Consider the following 22,283-nt stretch of genomic DNA (forward strand, 5'->3'; position numbering starts at 1 on the left):
GTGCACAATGCAGTAGTTATAAACAAACATAATTCTCAGTGTTTTCACTCTTTACACTTGCTTTATGCTTCTTTATTCCTAGAATTTCCTATCCTAAGCAAATCAAGAAATGAAAACACTGAAGTTCGTTCATTAACTTTTTAAGATTTTCTTTTTTCTTTAAACAGTTCTTTAATATACAATCATGTACCTTACGGTGAAAAACTGAAGTACAATGAAAATTATCTAGTAAGAAAAAAGTCATTATGAAAAACTATATTGGACCCCACCATACCCAGTGTCCTTGACATACTCTCAGAGGAAGTAATTGAGTAAGACTTTAGTAACTTCAATATGATTTGCTTTACTATATATTTCAGTTAAATAATACTCATGGGAAAATGTAGACATTAGTTTCTGTTTTCTACCCATGCTACATTCAACTCATTTATTTCATTGCAGTTTTTCAAACTGGGTCATTGTGAGCACTCACTTGTGTGTGTGTATATGAGTTCACATATACATGAGAGTTGTCCTGGTTTCGGCTGGAATAGAGTTAATTTTCTTCCTAGTAGCTGGCATAGTGCTGTGGTTTGGATTTAGGATGACAATAATGTTGAGAACACACTGATGTTTTAGTTGTTGCTAAGTACTGCTTATGCTAGTCAAGGACTTTTCAGCTTCCCATGCTCTGCCAGGTGCACAAAGAAACAAGGAGGGGGCACAGCCAGGACAGCCGACCCCAACTGCCCAAAGGGCTATTCCATACCATATGACGTCATGCTCAGTATATAAACTGGGGGGAGTTGGCTGGGGGGCAGCGATCACTGCTTGGGGACTGCCTGGGCATCAGCCAGCAGGTGGTGAGCAGTTGCACTGTGCATCACTTGTTTTGTATATACTTTTATCATTTTTTATATTATTTTATCATTTTTATCATAATTATTTTATCAATATTTTAGGCTTTATTTTATTATTATTATTTTATCATTATTTTAATATTATTTTACTTTTTTTTTTTTTATTATTCTCTCCCCCATCACACTGGGGAGGGGGAGAGTGAGCAAACAACTGTGGTGTTTACCTGCCTGCCGTATACAATATGACTGATAAAAAGTAATGATCTCACTGTGCATTTTTATCCCAGGCAACAATTTCTTCAAGTCAACTGTTCCTGTGAATAACTTCATCATTCATTATTTGTTTGACAGCCATTACTACACTTTATTTCTATTAAAACTAAAACTAGAATGAAGCAGTTTAGTCTAGTGCATGTTCTCAAGTCTCTGACAAGCAGGGAAGGAAAACCTGTTCTTTCATGTCCTCACATTTAAGGGAGGAGCTGCCAGATTCCAAGAGGCTTCTTACCATACATGCATTATTAACTTTTCTCCCAGAATATGGTCATTTGGCTAGATACCTCAGACTGGTTCTGTTCATAAAGGTCTGTGACTTTGTCATTAGGTACAGCTTATGGCATTTTTAGTGGTTCCTTCAGCACAAGGTTTAAACAAAATCAACACAGCACTAGTTAATAGTAATAAAATATCCTCCCAAACAATACAAAGACCTGCTCTGGTCTTACAAGCTGTAAGGTTACAATTCTTCCTTGCTTACAGAACAGACGTAGTTAAGATTCACCCAGCTCAGACAGTAATGCTGATATTTAGGTATAGTTGCAGTGTGAATATACGTACATATAGAACCCCTATTTTCCTCAAGTGCTTGGAACAGCTAAGTATGGAAATTAGAATAATGTGTATTTATACTTTATAAAGACTTCCGATGCAGATAAAATACTAACTTCTCATATTACTCTATAAATATTAATTATACAGTGTTTTTAGTTAGATGTTGAGATGCATGAATATTATTAAGTCAGCTCAAGTAAATAATATCTAAACACAAATACCTACTTTTGTTTTCTGTTGGAACAGTAAGGTATGTTTTTGCTACAGTCATGCATGATTTTAGCCTGCAGTCACGTTAAAGCTACCAATTAAACCTGTTAAATGGAGCAAATTCAAATTTACCCTCATATCAATCCAAAATAAGAAATCCTATTTCTTGACTTATATCACTGAAATTTGAAGAATCAACACACAGAGGTTTATTTTACCTGAAATTGTAATATTAACACAAGCTACCAAGCTATTAAAATGTTAGTGTATTTTAAACTATCAATCTGTGCTTTAGGTTACTTATTTCATGGTGATTTACTGGAAATCACATCTTAAAATGCACCAGACTATAGCATTTTCCATGTCAGACTTAAGCATATTTCTATGGGCAGTGTCCTCTGGAATCTCTTTAGTATAATTTGGCCTTAAATTCCAGCAGACTTCTTGTGCTTCTTTCAAAGTAAAACTTAAAATCATGAAATCCCTTCTAGTAAAGAACACCCAAAAAAGCTAGCATACTCTAAATGACCATGAAAGGAGTGTGAACTCATGGCTCACATCTATTTCTAATTTAAAGAATAGTGTACTTAACTGTTTTAAGCAAAGACATTTCATACCTTTCTTCACATTCCTTTAATGGTGCCAACTAAAAAACAAGCTCATTCTCCATATTAACAATCCAGACCAAGAATAAAAAGGATACACCCACTGCTTTATTAAAGGTTGGATGTCTTTGCCAGAGACATTTGAGATAGATTTCAAAAACCCAGATGTGGAAACCAACATCTGACTCCACATGTGTGACTGGAACTTCTGAGATGAAGCAGTGCTGGCCAGACTCAACAACTTGTTGAAAACCTAAAATGATAAAAAGTTATTACTTTCACTAAGTACTTCAATATATAAAATAAGCTTTTCTGTTTAGTTGCAGCTGAATTGCAACTAAAGACCAATAAAATCATTCTCTGATAACTGGCCTCGAAAACAGTCTTTCAAAATAAAGACATATCAGGAAATTATTTGCTCGTCCATATCAGAAATTGTGATTTGCAGACACGGAAGTATTTTTACTTAAGGCAAACCATCCACGATGCTGAGGAAAGCTCTGAACCCCCAGCTTCTTCACATGGGAAATGTTTAACAGTAACAAAATTAAAACTAAAAATGTCATCTTTGCTCATCACTGCTACAGGTACAACTTATGCAGCTTTTAAACAGAGTTGAATTCAAAGTGGAATACAGAAACACTTTTTGGCATCCATTTTCTAGTTCTAAGCATCGCTATACTTCACAACCATGTAATTTGTGAGGTTAGTCACTGCAAGCAGGTATGGCCTTTATTTACCAAATTATAATGCAGAGTAGTGTGTTTTTAATCAATTCTTTCCACCTGAGCTTTTTCAAAGAACCAACTTCCTCAAAGTTACAGATATATACACAAAATCCATTAAAAGACCATCAGCTTTCAAAAATTATCTCCAGTAAAACAGATCACTGACTATATCTGCTTTTAGAAATAAAACAGCCATCAAGTTCTCTGCTTTGCGATTCCTATTTAAAAATGGCAAAGAATAATTAAAATTTATGTAAGGAAAGCTTTAAAAAAGGTGGGTCTGCTTTACTTTCAACCTGTTAACCTCTTATAATAGATCTAACACAAGCACATACATGTTGTCCTTCAAAAAACAGAACAAACCAACCAACCACAAAAAACATCCAAAAACCTGAAGCTGATAAGAAAAGGTACCACTTGGTTTCTAACTGTGTGTTTCTTTATAGCACCCTATCTTTTTTAAGACGTGTCACAAAACATATTTAGTAAAGAAGAAAAAGTGTAACTCTGCAGAAATTTGGCATTTCAGAATAAAATTACAGTCATATTCAACTGCTTCTTCTAATATAAAGATCTATGCTCCCTCTAGCACTGAAAATTTTATACAGTGGAGAAAGAAGCTGGATCCTCATTACTTTCATTATTTATAATTTGATTAGATTAGCTCACAGCAACACCAGTGAAAGTAAAACAGTCCTCAGTGTTAACAACCAATCACAATAAACCAAAGCAATGAATACCTTAACATTAAAGAGAATATGCAATATATAAAAAGTTTACAAGTTATGTATAAGAATAATAGCTAACCTTATCGTAACACAGAAGACCTACATTTTACATTTGTTCTATTCTGCTAAAACTGAAAATACAGATGGAATCCTATGATGACCTGTTTTGTTCTTTCTTAAATGCCTTTTAATAAATAGAAATGCAGCTAAAGACAAAAAGTTGTCTATATTCTACATAATCATGTATACACCTACCTGCAACATGAACTCCATGCTAATCCTGTTCTCAATCAGTCTCATAACAAGATGTGCTTTACACTGGAACATAGTGTAATATTCCCAGGACAGCGTATGAGGGTGTTTAATAGAAAAATGTAAATGTGATGCAGGGCTGAAAAATAAAAATAAAAAAACCCCAGCTCTCTATTTTGCATTTTATGGAATGCAACTTAAAATACACCTTAGCAACCAAGATTATAACTGCACCAACGATTATTTAGGATCTGTTCTACTACTTTAAAGTTATAAATTATAACATGCTTAAAATGACCGCAAGCTTGTACAGAAAGGTGACACGGGTGCATGTACCTGGCACACAGCAAGTACTGTATAAAGAACAATGACAGGTAATACATGCTGTGTATTACTGTAAAGACAGTGGTAGCAGTAGCAACCAGAGCAAGGAATCTGTGACTTGAGTCTGGAAATTAGTCATGAATTGACATTCCACTTCCATTTCCAAGTGATTGTACATAGTGAATATCTTATATTTATATAAATAATTGTTGCAATTGAAGAAAAGTAAGAGGTTTAAAATTCACAGCAGACTTTCATGAGATGAGCCAAAGGAATTGTTTGTTTTTTATTTTAGTTAGCAACTTTATGCTTTCAATACTCTGGCAAACTGATGACTTCTAAATCAGAAAACATGCCAAGGAAGACTAGGCAGAGCATCATGTTACAGCTGCCACACTGTTTCCATAACTTGAACTATCTGTGGTGCTCCTTCACACATACCCTTCATGTCTATAAGCAAAATATTTTAAATGGTTTCATTTCATTCTATATCAGAAGACAAACAAATGGTGAAACCCTGAAACTTTTAAAAACAGAACTGATTTCTGGATAGCCTTCGTGGCTGTACAGCAGTAAAACACCAGAAGACTTAATTCTGATGAGCTTTAAAATTAATTTTCTCCAGGTTTTACATTTCAGAACACAAACATTCTGACCTATAGCCCAGTTAGTACAAAAGTAGCTGTAATACCATAATTCTCGAGAAAAATAAGACATTTTTGCCCCCTTTCAATTATTTGAGAACTGGACAGAACTAGAAGTCTGATGTTATTTTATTGATGAACCAAGTCTGTGGCAACTGGGCTATGTTTTTTCTTTTAGTTCTTTTCACAGGACATTTGAGTTTTCCATGAATGAATAACAAACATCTTAAGAAACTGGACCCACAGTCAAGCCAACTTCTTAAGAAGTGGGAATCCAGACTTATTTTATGCTGGTTGGTGGGAAAATCACAAATTGGCCATTGTGACATAGAAAATGCCAGCTACTTAAAATTTCTGGGCTCAAAATTGGATTCTTCCCCTGCGATTCTCGCTTATAGATAACCTAACTAAACCATTTCCAGATGGACCAGGCACCTGATTTGTCCAAAGACTTTAGAAGACACTGCAAGACAGAATGAAATAATTCATGAATTGTAACGATCAAAGATAAGCGCTATAAGCCTAATCTTTCATGCCAGCTACCTTCAGGAAAAGACTGGTCTCCCAGAACCTTCAAACACCTATTAAACAAACCCTTTTAACTTTGACTAATCTTTCCATGCAGCTGAAAGACGTATGCCAGCAAGAAGCGTTCTACCAGGACAGGATCAGCACTTGGCTCCTTATCTGCAGCTTTTAGGATTTCAGGAGATGGCAAGAACCAAGGTAGCTGCAACACCTTAATATTTTTTTCCATCCTTCTATTTACTGGAAGACTCCCGTGACTCTACTCATGAATGTCTGTTTAAATATCTTAAGAAGACACAAAAAGAAAAGTATTTCTAAGTTTAAGCAATACTATCCTTCTTAGGTATACTGAGTATATGAATAAGAAGGTACTCAGGTTTACTACTTGCTGTTTCTAGTTGATAGGCAATTGCTAAAGTTCTTATCAAAATTGTCCTGTTATTTTGGGTACTTCTCTATTCTGAGGCAGGGAAGAGTTAGCAACCATGGAAGAATTGAAATGCAAGGAGGAAACTGAGGTTGTGGCTCAGACATTATATAATAATTTGGTCTTAGTACAAAACTGTTTATCCAGCTTCAAATTATACAGTTGATTGACTTTGGTAAAATTCTTTTCTTGAAAATTACAACCAAGCCAGGACCCACATTCTTGGCCTTCTTACATTTGCTAAGTGTTGATTGATTTTGGTACTGGTTACATTATTTAACTGCAAATCAAAACTGAGACAAGTTTGCATTTGACATGTTCTGTAGTTCATTCAATATTAATACATTTCTTCCAATTATATTTTTCTTCAGTCATTGTACTTCTAAAACTTTTATTGAATTGGCACCAAATGAGTATTAAAATTAGGAATATGGACCTAGAACCTTTGTCAATGTGAAAATTGAACTAGCTCTTCCATGGAAATTTGTAATGCTCATGCTCTCAAACACATTCTGGTCATTCAACATAGACCCGTCAATATGCTTCTTCCATTTCAAATATATCTATATAAATTTCTTGAGGTTTTTTAACTTTTACAACAGGGTGGTAACAGCACCATCAAAGTCTGAAGAGAACCAAAATCTGAGAGGGGAGAACACAAAATGAAAACATAACACATGAACCGTTGTTTTGAAGCTTTCATCCGTACAGCAGCTAACCTGCACTTTCCTTTCTTTCATTTTTCTGAACTCTGGGTTTTTTGCTTTTAAAATAAGTGCTCTGGAGAGCAGTGTTTGTGTTTTACCAGACATAAACAGGAAACTGTGAGACCTGTGTTTTGCACAGAAATTAATTCATGTGTCTGAAAAGTTTTTGTCCCCCCAATGATTTCTTTCCATATTCTAATTTAGTTGAAAAATGAGATTATTCATTAATCTAATTTTTTCTTCATATTATTATTAATTGGGACTGATGTAATGCAAATATGCTTGGCAGGAAACCATATAATAACAACCACAACAAAGAAATGCAAAAAATATATTGGAGAGTAACGTTCTAGACATCATTATGAAAATGCCTCCATAAATACCAATCATTTCCCAGAGTCAGGAACATATACTTAGTTTACATAGAAGGGAACTTTGCAATCGACAAGAATCAGCAAGCTGTAATTTATATTTAAGCGATGTTGTTATTATTATTAACAAGCTGTAATACAATGAAGTAGGGAAATAGCTGTAGAAACATACAGTGTCTAACAGTAATACATCACATAGAGGAAACACACATTTAAGAGCATCAGAACAGGATTTTGTCAATTATTTGTGTCCAAATCTAAAATAAATACAATAAAACTAATAAAATTAACAGTTAAAAAGACACTTTTATTTTAGTGCATTTCCTTTTTTATAAATGTGCCCTTTTTCTCTAGCTTGATCTGATCCTATAAATCTGAATTTAGTCTCTCTGTGTAGGAAAATATGTTGCCAAATTGTAATGCTGCCAATTAAAAAGCCTGCCAAGACCTAATTCAGTACCCCAAATTTTCCTTAAAAAAAAGACATCACCATCAACATGATGCCTAAAATGACACACCTAGCTGTAACTTGCTTTGCAGAGGTATATGTAACAAAAGCCTCTAGGTACTTGGTCTGCTTCGCTACTTGAAAGAACAGGACAGTGAACTAAATCAAAGTCCATCATGAGCAGGCAAGCAAAACTGAGTAATGGCTTGGCCTGCATACACATACACAAACTGCATCCGTGACTGTCACAGCCAGAAAACATGGTAGTTGTTGAGGATTCACCTGGCTAGGAAACTCGCCAGTATGTCCTATTCCTAATTTCAGAAAACACTTTCTTCTTTTTTCATCTCAAAAAAATATCACTATTCAAATTTCAAATGGGCTATTTGCATACTTCTTTCAGTTCTAAATCCAGAATTTTAATTTTAATGAACAAAACCTGGATTTGCACACACTCAAAAGCAAGAGAACCACTGCTGCAGACAATTTAGGTTGTATTTTCATAATACAGGGGCTTCTGATGCAGTAAAGACCTAAGAAATTCACATATTCTCCCACTCCACCTGCACATGCTCAACGTCACAGTTTTGCACATGCTGCTCATGAGCTTCCAAAGAGCAACTCTTTGCGAGGCTGTGTCATAACTAGATTAATTTATCCAAGAAAAGAAAAACCCAGCAAAAGGATGTCATTGAAACCTGGATCAACTCACTGATCTGGCTTCTAGCAATACTTTTCTACCGCCGGTGGTTAGCACTAGGCAGTGGGTAGTACAGGAGTATCACAAAAGATGTAAAGGGAAAATTCCTAAGCTAGCAATACTGAAGCTACAGTTATTGGGAAAACACAAACCCAGCCAGTTCACAGTTACCAATGGTACTTCACAGATGACTGATCTAGTATTTTTTTTTCCAATTGAAAAGAAATCTCAGTATAAGATTGCAAGGTGGTAACTGAGAGTGGAAAGAAAAGGAAAACTGATGATACTGTAAAAAGCCTGAAGATTACTAACCACTCCAGAAATAGCTCAGGTCAAAATTCTGGCTCAATATTCTCTCTCATTCTCTTACTAAAAATTAGTGTCATAACAGCATTACAAACATTCATTACACTTAATTCCCTTCAAGATTTAAACTGAAAGAAAAATAAAACAACAGTGACACAAAATACTCAAGATGTACTTTATGAGACTGGTAATACATGCCTTGGGCAGCTGATTCTTCAGCCTTTGGCCTTGTGCTACACAACACACCCAAGGCATATATTAATGGCCCCATAAAAACATACCCTGTAATGACTTGTGGCTTAAATAAACATACTTGTCTTTCTCTTTTCCTCCTCCAAATATTGGATGCAGTAAAACTCCACCAGTCTTCAGTTCGTATGCCACTATTTGATCTAACTCCTAAAAAGTACAACATACATAAGGAAACATAATTTTGAAAAGTTGAGAAATTATTTAAAGACAACAGGAAAGCTTTTCATAGCATTATTCAAGCCATACCTCCTAATTAAACTTGTTTACAAACACAAAGAGCGTTTTAAAATCAGGGATATTCCTCAGCATAGCAAACAATAATAAAACAGTAGAAATTAGCAGTTAATACTCGTTCACGGTCTGGATTGTGGGTCAACCCACAACAATATTTAACTACAATATTTCTAACGAGTATTATAGTTCAACAAATAAGTTGTCTCTGACCAAAAGAAAGGTGATTACCATTTCCTTGCAGTGGAAAGTAATACTGGGCATACCTACACAGTAGACTGCAGCATATAGAAGCTCACCTTGACCCATCCCCAAGCCAGACAGAAGCCAGCTCTGAACTGGAACATGAGTTTGAATTTGTGTGGTGCTGTGCCCATTTAACAAGCACACTTCAAGGCAGGATGTTTGCACAAGCTTACTATCACCCAACAGTCAACACGGCTTTTGAATCAAATTGGGTCAGCTTGAGCACAGGGAGAGTGAATTGACGTCTGTCTGCAACCCAATGTTAGTCAAGGAATTTCCAAATGTTGATATGTATTGATATTTATTGATTCATATCAACTTACACACTTTCACATATTGATAATACATTCAAAGCAGTAAGGGCAGAATTGGGAGCTGCGATAGCAGCACCTCTTAGTTCTATGTGGAAGCACTTAACTAACTCATACGGAAGAACATAAGCAATATCCAGAAGCAACTTCTGCTGCATGCAGCAGTGAAGTCTCAGGTAGACCTCCATCCAGTTCTGCTGTTCTCTATAGCACCCACAGCTTTAGCACCCACAGCACACAACTGGTGAGCTGAATGTACGTTAGGCAGATAAGGATATGGTATTGAGTCCCCATGTAAGCAAGGCATGTAAATGGAGCCCATGGGGTTAATAATCTAGTTTTTGGAAGAGGAAGGGTTAAGAGAATGTGAAGAGAGAAGAAGATATACATCTTTCTGTGAATTAATGTTACTGGCAAAGAATGAAGTGTCACTGCTACTATCACTAGAGAGTACCTGTCTCAGAGCATTATTTGGAAATGTAAGAAATAGACAGAAATCTCTTTTCCAAGAAAGGAAATCCCTTAAACAGGGATTTTTTTACTGTTTCATTATTTCATTTAGTATTTAAATGATGCTAAAAGATACCTGATCCACTACTGATCCAAGCTAACACTGGAGCCCTTCTGAGCTATATGGATGGCCATCACAGTATAACAAATTCACCAAACATATCTCCTTATGAATCCCATATCCTATTCTAAGTGTTTGAAAAAGTACAATCTTTTTTGACTTCTTTCTGGTTTTGTGCAAAAGCCCAAACACAAAGACGAAAAGTAACTGCACAGAGACAATGAAAATTATTATTCATCAGGCAGTCACAGAAACGTATTTTGATTATTATGTTCGGTGTTTTTCCTTGCAGCAAGTGGTAAAAATATTTTACCTCTAAGTTTAGTAGTGCCAAAACATTCCTTTAGATTGCAGTGCAAAACTATATTATATTCTGGTTTTATATTGCATCTTCTTTGATGTAAAATGTCTGAAAGATACAGAAATACTACTATTATGTCGTTACCTGTTTAATCCAGTGGCGATACTCATTAACACCAAAGGTTTTTTTCATCCAAAGGCCATAAATATAACCAGAGATTCCCTTTAGCACCCATTCATCTGACCTATAATAAGAAAGAAGCATGAATTACAGCACTTCAGATGGTATTTTGTAAGGAGTGGTATTTTTGACGAGCTCAAAATAGCCACAGATTTCAGCAGGTTATATAACTTCTCTAAGTCAATAGGAGTCTGATGAGCTGTGAACCAATTTATGTAACTTGGCACCTGGACGGGACTGATGAAACTGAAAAGCCAGTGAAAACTGAACTTTTACCACAGAAGCCCAGATTAAAATATAAAACTAAACCATGTTAGCTGAAACAGTAACAATAAAACAGAGTAAATGGACACTGAAGTTAAAACAACTGCTAATCTATATGATCTTAATTTCTTGATAAACATCTTAACGCAATGCAAAAGATTTGAACAGCAAGTAGACAAAATGCCTATCTCGCAATATAGTGGACATTCACTTAAACACCTCTTTTGAGAGTTATGTTCTAAGAGAGAAAAATATGGACAAAAACTATAAAATAATCATGAAATAGAATTCTAAACATAAGAATGACAGAATATGATGAAATGAATAAAATAAAGACACAAAGGGAGTCATTATGAAGGAGGAAAAAATTGTCTTCACAATGGAAGCAGACTAGAAATAAGGAAGAGAGCAAGAGAAATTGTAACAGTACAAACATCAATTTAAAAACATGCTGGTTTCTTTTTTTTTAAGCCAAGGATACTCTGGGACATACACTTTTACCATGAAAAAAATAATGGGTTCCTTGCCCCTGATATATAAAGTGCATGCAAAACGCTTTAAAATAAACACTGATCAGAACTGCAAGAGCCAGCTGGGGGAGGTTTTCTGAGGGATGGAGTTATAGGCAGCTTACCACCGCAATGAATTTGCCCATTTGACAGTAATTTCTGCATTCCCCTCCCTGAACTTCTTCGTAATTTATTAGTTCTGCGCTCCACAAGTACTTCCCATGCAGGCTACACTTCTTCATCCAAAATACGACAGAAATTTACTGATGATACAAGAGAGTCTCCCCTCAGAATTTCCAGGCGCCAAAGCACACTACAACGTTCAGTAGCAACAACTTCTGAGAGAAGACACGTTCAATCTCTACAGTCTTTGGAACCTTTATATCTCACATCCCCCCTCTCAAACAAAAAAATCTCATGGATTTTCATTTATTGAGCTGATTTTATTATTCCTTTTTTTTTCTTTCTTCTACAGTTACTCTTTCACTTATTATTCTGATAAAATGCAACATGTAAATTAAAATTTGAGTTTCCTAGATTTTCCCCATTTTCTAGAGAGTACAATGGTAAAATACTTACCAGGACATTCTGGATATAAAACATCCAAAGAACTGCTGGGCCAGGGCCTGTGCTAAGCACCTCCTTGTCAGTGGAGTTTCATCTATAATCATTGCACTGTGTAAGAGATTTGTGCTGGACCCCCATAAAAGGAAAATAACACAGTATGAGCCAAAACAAATAAAATAATTCATTCGCTGGTTTTCCAATGAGATAGTAACATCTTTTTTTAAATACCCTTAATCCAGGCAGATCTCCTGCTATTATCATCTATGTACAACTCTCTGTGTAGAGCTAAAGTAGTTTGTTTTAAATGCCGAAACTCTTTCGGATTTCTGGTACCCTATCCCAGCTGAAAAAAAATAAAACATAATCAAACTTCTGCACTTAATTTGATCTTAAGTATTTCATATGTGGTGTTTCTAATTCACAAAGAAAACCACTGCCAATTTTTTCTTAAAGAAGATACAAATCCAACATCTTTATAACACATAAAATTGGAAATGGTGTTAAAAGCCTTGTAATGTCAACAAAAGCCAGCCTTTTCAAACTAGAGAGCCCAAAACTCAGACTGTAGAAATAATAAGAGCTTCATGTATTTCTCAATAGTCTTGGACCTACAGCTTCTAAGCCTGTGGATTTAGAAGGCGTAATTTTCTCAAATACTAACCTGAAAATACTCATGGATGCATAAGCAGCTACTTCAACATAAGCTTCATCTATAAAAACAGTCTTGAAACAGGAATATGGATAGCGGCAAGTAAGAATCTCCTCATAAAATTCAAACACTTCATGAAGGTATGACGTGGTATGTTTGAGCAACGGGAGAAGTTGTGGTAAGCAAAAATGAGTCACCTACAAACAAAGGAAAATTTGGTACAAGACTGATGAATATATTTAAATCCATAAATATCAAGTATATTGCATAACAGAAAAAACCCCACAACACAATAAAAATATAGCTGCTGTAAATTTAACAGAACAAAGCATTCTGAAGCTGTGATAATGACTATCATGGCAGAAGAGTGCACCAGCATGTCCATCTTAATTGCGAGAGCAACAACGGGAAAATAATTTTAGCAGCCAACACACAGTAACAATGTCTACCTAGCGATGTCTATAATTTAAAAACACATGACGTTTTTCTTTCATTTTGCAATCCAATGTCTTTTGGAGGTAGTATTTTTCTTTTATGCAGTAAAGAATTAGCTATTTTCAAATCAGTCAAGCAGTGCTACTGTTTAGAAGACTTCTTACAGCTAAAACTACGAGTAACCTTTGATATTACTGGTTTTTCCACAAACTTATGATGCAGCCAATGACACTGACTTCCGCAGTGACACAGGAACCAAGTTAAGAATGACATATAACTTCAATTCGTCTCTATAGAAGTTAAACTCTACCGAAATTTATCAGTTTGGGTTTTTCAAATATCAACAACTGGTTGTTTTTTTTTTAATAACTATTATCTTTCACAAGTGAGTATGTCCCACCAGTAAAAGTCAACAGAATACCATTGCTGAGGACCAAAATCTGATGTTTGCCTTTGGATAAAGTGAAACATAGCTATTTCCCAGTATTTTCCTATCATGCTTTCAAAAGAAGAATACACAGGCCAGTCTTTATGATAAACTGGTAACTTAATCTGCCTGCCAAGTCCATCCTTACCCCATCTGAAACTACACATATAAATATTATGGCAACAATCTGTGAAGAATGAAAACTCAATGTCAAATTTAGTTCAAAAGACTACTCAATTGTGTAGCACTAATTCTCATCTACTACCAGCAACAGGATGGGTTTAAAGCTATTTTGAGAAATATGCTGTTACCAACTCCAACTAAATTATCCCCCAAAATTCAAGCATAAATAGAATTATTGCTCATTCAAAGGCTTTACTTTGGAGATAAACTTAAATACAGGCATTACTAGACAAGTTTTATCATATAACTGTACTAACAGAGGTCGCATCTAGACATACCCATATTTGACCAATATATACTGGTCGCAACATAAAAATAGTCACTACTACTTTACAAAAAAAAAAAAAAAAAAGGGCAGCCTCTATGAATATTATTACCTCATGCATGTATGGATCAACAAGGATTTCAAAAGGTCCTATCGCCAAGGAGATGTTCGAAGCTGCAGTTGGAATAGTCAGCATATAATGAAAAGTCTTCTTTCTCATATCATGGGTATATACAGTTTCCACCAAATCTCCGTTTGAAACAGCCACCATTGCAGCATCTACAGTATACTCAAGTTTCCAGGTACACAACTCAGAATATGAATCAACACAAGGAAACCAAAATCTAGGGAAGTTAGGATTGGGGGAAAAATGGTTAACAATCATACTTCTCTTTTTCACAGATGATTTTTCTCTCAAGTTCCAAACTATATTCTTAAATACTTTGCATGTTGACATACTGACTCCTACTATACATTAATTTTATAAAGCACTACAAGTTTCTTTGCCATTACCTCCTGCTGAGCTATAAAGACTAAAAATCCTAATTACTAATCATTAGATGCTACTTCACATCGGTAAGCTCCTTTAGAGTATAAATTAAGTTTTAGACTTTTTCAAAATTACAAGAATTCAAAGAAATTATCTGTATTTCCTACACTTTGAGATTAAATAGGAAACACAGTCTAACATTCAAAGACGGTTTTCTTACCTTGTAGAATTTTGATAACCACATGAAAAGACATGAGCCCCTCTTTCTGCCATGCTGCCCTCCATGTTGGGTACCACAAAATGAAGGCCTCCTTTTGGCTGGTCCAGAGAAAAGTTTATATGCACCTTCAGGACTTTCAACTCTGCCATAGCAAGATCAAAATTACAGTAAATACATACAACTCCCATGAAAGTTATTTCAGAATAGTCATTCAGTTTTGGACTCTTGGTCTTTCAAGATGATGTGTTTACTTCATTCTCATGGACCTCCAGGTCCACTTACAAAGCACAGCTCGAAAGCTTACAAAACTGAAACCTCTTAAGCTTAACTTACAGGATATGAATTTATGAGAATCTTTATTAATGAATACAAACTGCAATTGGAGTTACATTTCATCTTCCAACTCCCCAATAGTAAAGAATCTTTATACAGTGATTGTACCCTAAACATGATCTCCTTTGTACCTTGCTGAAATAATTTTCTACAAAACCTGCATGTAACAGGCACATTCTTAAAAGACATGTTATTGTAATTTGCAGTTTCTTAAAACCTCTTATTATAGTTAAAGCTTTTCCTGTAACTGAAATGTCCTTGCTTTGGTTTAGTTTCACAGAAATCTCACCTATGAATAGGCTGGCAAGAAAAGAAATTCAGGCATATGGTGAAATTTATCCAACAAATCTCACCATATTTTGGCATTCAAACTTTGAAAACAAAAATTACACCTGTTTGAATATTTTCATTTTTAGGCTTGCAAGTAACACAACAGGAACTTAAACAAAAATTAAAATAAACAAGTGTCTTTCCTATTGAGGTGTATCTGACCACACTGTGTGAGTCAGTTTCATGATATAGTTGTTTTTTCTCTCACAGGTCTCACAAATCCACGGGAAAATCTGATAAAACCATATAAGAAAACCAATACAAGAAACTAATAAGATCCATGTAAGAAAATAATCAATGTTGAAGGGTAATTTATTAAAAAAGTTACTTGTTCCAGGATCTAGTACACCAGTTTATACAGTAGTCTACTTTTCACTATTGGATCCGTTTTAAACCAACCATTCTTCAAAGTGAGATGGGAAAAAAATTAATATAACTTTTTAAACAACACTTATATAGGCATATCGTTGTAAATTCTTCTCTTTGTTGGCTCATGCATATTGTAAGCAGCTTCAAATAGTTACAGTTTAGCACCCACAATACTGCATTACACCCACATCCTCATGTATACTTCTGGGCCCATGAACTCCCCCAGGAGTCTGTTTGTAAAGGCTGTTCAGAAACCTTGCAACCACTTCTCCATATTACCAAGAAGTGCGCAGGTATTTTTCAGATTTCGGCTGGGAAGATATAGGTGAGGAAAAAGGAAACAGTAACCACCATTTCATAATGTAATGCTATTTCTATTTGTATAAATCTACTATCTTCCTATGCAAACTCACAGTTGCCATAGCAACTCTATGGCATCTTTAAGCTTTCAGTATGGTCTCTTTACTTTACCATCAACATGTTTCCACAACTCCGAGGGAACCTTAATGCAGAGTTCTCCATTTCCGGCATCTGGGTCCACAGCACTGACTGCGGCAGCGTAGGCATTGGAAAAATAGTTGAGATTCCTCCTGTCAGAAATACCCAGTTAATTCTTAAAGTACATGCTGAACTACAAAAAACAACTTCTGAAGTTATAGGATTTCTACACCGAATTTCATAGTGCATGTTCAACCAAGTATTTTGTTGTGTTTTTAAAGGAGTGAAGGGAAGAAGGAGTAAGGATTAGATTTTGAAAACCAGAACTTAAAACTAGGTTCTTACAGAAGTGATTCATGATCAAAAAGACTTAAGCACTAATAAACCCCAGTAAATTAAATGAGAAATGTTTGGTGCTCTTTACTTCCCAGTAAGAGTAATATTTACGCTTACTGGAAGAGCAATCAAAAATTCTTGTTTTGGAAAATTTTGGATTACATTTGTGTGTTTCTTCTAAAGATCTGTCTTGAAGATCTGCTTCCTCACATATTGTAGTTTTGGTTTTAAGTTGCTTTTCCAAATGTAGTAGGATTTTAGCTTGGCAATGGTATTTTCCCCCCTCTTAGCTTGATGGATAGGAATAGTTTTATTTTATGCTCTTTTAAATATCACATAACGTACTAGAGTTTTAGCTTCAATACGCTAAACTACAGAAACACATACTGTACTTTTTACTCCCTAGAAATAATTTTTTAAAAATGTTACCGTAATTCATTTTTTTAGGATGCAGACACAAATTTTTGTAATCAGGTTTGAGCTGCTCAAGCTACTTGTGGTGCGTTGACCCTGGCTGGATGCCAGGTGCTCACCAAGGCCACTCTATCACTCCCCTCCTCAGCTGGACAGGGGAGAGAAAACATAACAAAAGGCTCATGGGTCAAGATAAGGACAGGGAGAGATCATTCACCAATTACTGTCAGAGGCAAAACAGACTCGACTTGGGGAAATTAGTTATTTATTACCCATCAAATCAGAGTAAGGTAATGAGAAATAAAAACTAAATCTTAAAACACCTTCCCCCCACACCTCCCTTCTTCCCAGGCACAACTTCACTCCCGATTGCTCTACCTCCTCCCCCTGAGTGGCACAGGGGGACAGGGAATGGAGGTTGCAGTCAGTTCATCACACATTGTCTCTGCTGCTCCTTCCTCCTCAGGGGAGGACTCCTCACACTCTTCCCCTGCTCCAGCATGGGGTCCCTCCCACAGGAGACAGTCCTCCATTAAATTCTCCAACATGAGTCCTTCCCATGGGCTACAGTTCTTCATGAACTGCTCCAGCATGGGTCACTTCCACCGGGTGCAGTCCTTCAGGAGCAGACTGCTCCAGCATGGGTCCCCCATGGGGTCACAAGTCCTGCCAGCAAACCTGCTCCAGCATGGGCTTCTCTCTCCATGGGTCCACAGGTCCTGCCAGGAGCCTGCTCCAGCGCAGGCTTCCCACAGGGTCACAGCCTCCTTCGGGCACATTCCCCTGCTCTGGCGTGGGGTCCTCCCCGGGCTGCAGGTGGATATCTGCTCCACTGTGGACCTCCATGGGCTGCAGGGGACAGCCTGCCTCACCGTGGTCTTCACCACGGGCTGCAGGGGAATCTCTGCTCCGGTGCCTGGAGCACCTCCTACCCCCCCTTCTTTACTGCCCTTGGTGTCTGCAGAGTCGTTCCTCTCGCATACTCTCACTCCTTTCTTCGGCTGCAGATGTACAGTTTTGGTTTTTTTCCCCCTCTTCTTAAATACGTTATCCCAGAGGCACTACCACCGTCGCTGATGGGCTCGGACTTGGCCAGCAGTGGGTCCATCCTGGAGCCGGCTGGCATTGGCTCTATCGGACATAGGGGAAGCTTCTAGCAGCTTCTCACAGAAGCCACCCCTGTAGCCCCTGGGCTACAAAACCTTGCCACGCAAACTCAATACACTACTACATATTAGCTGCTAAATGATTGCACATTTCATTCCGAAGTAATACCAAAGTAATTCCAAAGTTATGGCTTAGATTAACTGTTTTCTACTGAAATGTGCAGGAACATGCATGTGTCTGCTATTACAGCAGTTATGAGCAGGAAGTTGTCTTATTATTTAATGTGATTACATTCAGGTACTGGAGGACCGACCAAGTCAAGTTCAAAAATAACCTCAGTTTTGCATCTTTACACTACAGCTTTTATACTTCTTCAAAATAGATTTTTAAACTCTGTAAACATGGAAGCAACACTTAATTCTAATCCTCTAGTACACAGAATTCTTCAAAAGCTTGCACAATTCTATACCTGAAGAGAAAGTGTTTGAATTACTGATCACCTTTTTTCCCCAGAATTTTGAGCATTTAGGTGTGCACCACTGATGAATCCAACCATTGTGGGGGCAGAGCTGCAATCAAGCATAAAGCTATCTGCAGTGTTACTGCACCACATTGGAGTAAATTAACTTTGGCTGTCGACTTCACTCTTCCATGGAATCTGAAGTCCACGCAAAGCAGACATGATCTCACTTCAGGATTTTACTTTCATCTAACCATTCCCTATTCACCACCCACAGAGAAAACAGCATTCAACCTAAATTACAGTACCTTGCTTGGAGGAATGGAGGGTAATTAACCATGCCAGGATCATCCTATAAGTCTAGGTATGTCAAACACCATGCTTATATTCCTAGCCTTCCACATCTAAAAAAACCTGCTAAAACACTGAAATATATTGAGAACATATTTTCATGCAGTTCTTGATCTTTGGCAATAATAGTGCAAAAATTCCCTGGCACCACTACCTAGACTGAGAATGTTAGGAGCAGTAAACTCGTCTACTTTGCTTGGAAGCTTCTGAAAATAGGACGTGAATAGTAAATGGGAGCATATGAGCATAGAAACATCCAAAACCCAAGTTTTAATACATAATCATTTTTAACTTTTTCATAGCTGAGGTGTACCTAAAGATAGGATACAATGCCAACAAGTTTTAAAAGCACAAGGTTGAATTTGTACACTAGAATATACTATAACTTTGGCTACGCTTCCAGACCAATTCAAACCAACTTAAACTCCAGCTGATGTCTGTCTCCAGCCACGCATTCCTACTCCCTCACTAAGGAGACTACTGATCATCCAACCCTGGGGTGATGCAGCTGAAAGTGCCAAATGAAAAAAAAAAAAAAAAAAAAAAAGCCTTTTTTTTTTTTTTTTTAGGCAGCTTTCAGTTGGTTTAGCTCCCTGACCTGACATACTGAGGGGTCAAAGAGGTGCTGCTACTGAGGCATGGGAGTCTGTCAATGGGATCATAACCACCCCAACTGATGTTGCTTTAAGCTGTGTTCAAATGGCATCCTAGGAAGGCAAGCAAATACCATTGGAAAAACTCTCTTTAAAAAAAAGACTGCATGACTAAAAACTACCTTAGTAATTAAAGAAACTAGCAACAGAAAACAACAGTAACATTCTGTTAAGATTGTAAAGTCTTGAAGTTCTTCATTTTAATCGAAACTGGTTATGAAAATTCAGAATTACTGATAGGGGATCCCTTTCCAACACATCAGTGAGAATTTGTTCCAAGTTTGAGGATCGTGATGAGCTTGTGGTTACATTTTAAACATCAATGGGTTCACAGACAGGAAAAGGTTATGATTTTACAGCAAGAAAGGTAGACTCCACAGGGCTTAACATTTTATGGAAAACAGTCTATTCTGACATTTCTATTTTTGTGAACTGTTCCAATTCAAATGGGTGATTCATTGTAAAAGGAATCCATTAAAGGCTTAGTACCAGAGATTAATTTTTTCATAGGTTGAGCTATTCTCAATAAACTGGATATGGCCATTTTAACAAAAACAGAGCTCATGCCAAAAGTTACAGCCTAAGGAACAAAGATAAATTTTCCTAATGCTAAGTATAGATTGACATTGAAGAAGTAATATGCATTCATGTTTTCTCCTGGTAGGGATACATTTTATTATCAGAATTCACCCAAAACACTTAATTACAGCCCAAGTGCCTACTTGTTGACTGACTAGAAACAAGCGATCCTGTAGAGACTTATTTTTTAAAGCTACTCATTGATTCCAAATACCTCCACATCAACTTTCCATAGCACATCTCACTACTAGCTGCAGTGGTGCTACTTAACTGTTACACAGCCCAAACATATAGTCTATAAACCACTTTCTTCCTACAGTATTTAACATCACCTTGGCAAAATAAGCTCTTTGATCCACATGTAATTCATTACTCTTCGTTACCTATAATTCATTTACTACCTTACTTTGCTTCCCAGCTACAATTACCACTTGGTTTTGGAGTCCAACCCCAAAATATATAAAAAATATGCTATATATAATATATGCTATATCATAGGTATACATATATTGAGTATGTACACATACAGATAATTTATGAATAAGGCAATGAGCTGAATCTTTGGCACACTGAAAAACTAGTTTTCATTCTTGCCCAAGGTTAAGGGCTTTGCCATCTCTTTCTTCAAAAGTTCTCTACACCTCTGTTTATTTCTAACAAGGTCTATCGTGAATTTATAACTAGATAAGCATCATACCAGTGGAAATGAAGGCTATCTATTGCAGAAAAACACATGCTCAGTCCACCAGTAATGTTTCTATTTTGTGCATAGGCTAAAGGCTTGATCACTGACATGTCAGAAGAAAGAATATTGCAAGACATGCCCTGAAGGCTATCACATTGCTCTCCCTCACAGCTTGCTGCTGCTGCTTGTAACTAAAGCAACAGTAAAGTTGGAGGCTATCAAAACATCTTCATATTTTTAAAGTTTAAAAACTACAGGCTTCACGTTAAAAAAAAGCTGAACTAGTGAATGAACAGGTATATACTGCCAAAGGTTAAAGTTATGCTGAATAGAGTACTTATGCACAGGAAAGCATTATGTGCACGTTAGCTATAGAAAATCATACCTTCCTTTACACAGAGTAATAATAAAATGCAATAGCTTCTCAACCCTGCACCATAGTTGACATACAAACATGTGAAGCACATAACCAAGTGTCCTGGTTTCGGCTGAGATAGAGTTAATTTTCTTCCTAGTAGCAGGCATAGTGCTGTGGTTTGGATTTAGGATGACAATAATGTTGAGAACACACTGATGTTTTAGTTGTTGCTAAGTAGTGCTTACACTACTCAAGGACTTTTCAGCTTCCCATGCTCTGCCAGGTGCACAAGAAACTGGGAGGGGGCACAGCCAGGACAGCTGACCCAAACTGCCCAAAGGGCTATTCCATACCATGTGATGTCATGCTCAGTATAGAAACTGGGGGGAGTTGGCCGGGGGCAGCAATCACTGCTTGGGGACTGCCTGAGCATCGGTCAGTGGGTGGTGAGCAGTTGCACTGTGCATCTTGTTTTGTATATTCTTTTATCATCATTATTGTTGTTGCTGTCTCTACTGTCCTATTAAACTGCCTTTATCTCAACCCATGGGTTTTACCTCCCCCCCCCCCCCCCCCCCATTCTCTCCCCCATCCCACTGGGGGGTGGAGGGGGTGGGGAGGGTGAGCAAGCAGCTGTGTGGGGCTTAGCTGCCAGCTGGGGTTAAAACACACCACCAGGCAACAGCAGGATCATCACAAACTTCACTTATCACAGCTCAAACCACTGCATCAAAACTCCAAACTTGTGCTGTGGCTATTTAACAGTTTACAATCTTACCCATAGGATCAAGCAAAGAGAGATGTCCTTTGCCCATTTTAACATAAAAGGGGCTGAGATACACAGTTGTCTCAGTATTCAGAATACATACTGTGGGATTTCTGCATACTATAGCCCAAAAAAATAAACCCCACTTCCCTTATATTGACAGAATTGAGAAAGCAACAATTTACAAGGAAAAGTGGGAAGATGAGGAGGACAGAGGCGGCTGTAACACTTAACAGCCCTCAGACAAGACTCAAACAGACATCCTCCAACACTATTTGCAGTCTTTGCAAGATTTCAAACTCTTCCTTAAAAGTATAAGCAAAATGGGATTCTCTGCCACCTTGTGTACACATGG

At 36.9% G+C, this 22,283-nt stretch overlaps 1 protein-coding gene across 2 annotated transcripts in view; it reads right to left on the reverse strand.

Moving 5' to 3' along the window:
- Positions 1-22,283, reverse strand: part of TAF2 (TATA-box binding protein associated factor 2) — a 68,366-nt gene that overhangs the window by 35,682 nt on the left and 10,401 nt on the right. The window contains exons 4-12 of one of the 2 annotated variants that reach the window (XM_075704760.1): positions 16,253-16,371; positions 14,750-14,891; positions 14,152-14,383; positions 12,742-12,926; positions 12,093-12,206; positions 10,705-10,804; positions 8,962-9,047; positions 4,197-4,332; positions 2,584-2,738 (exon numbers count right to left, since the gene is read on the reverse strand). In XM_075704760.1, the coding sequence (XP_075560875.1) occupies positions 2,584-2,738; positions 4,197-4,332; positions 8,962-9,047; positions 10,705-10,804; positions 12,093-12,206; positions 12,742-12,926; positions 14,152-14,383; positions 14,750-14,891; positions 16,253-16,371 (1,269 nt within the window). Of the gene's footprint in view, positions 1-2,583; positions 2,739-4,196; positions 4,333-8,961; positions 9,048-10,704; positions 10,805-12,092; positions 12,207-12,741; positions 12,927-14,151; positions 14,384-14,749; positions 14,892-16,252; positions 16,372-22,283 lie in introns of those variants that run through there. The other variant, XM_075704761.1, reaches the window with a different exon arrangement.

The sequence above is a fragment of the Pelecanus crispus genome, chromosome 2 (assembly GCF_030463565.1).
Source record: "Pelecanus crispus isolate bPelCri1 chromosome 2, bPelCri1.pri, whole genome shotgun sequence".
Taxonomy (NCBI): Eukaryota; Metazoa; Chordata; class Aves; order Pelecaniformes; family Pelecanidae; genus Pelecanus; species Pelecanus crispus.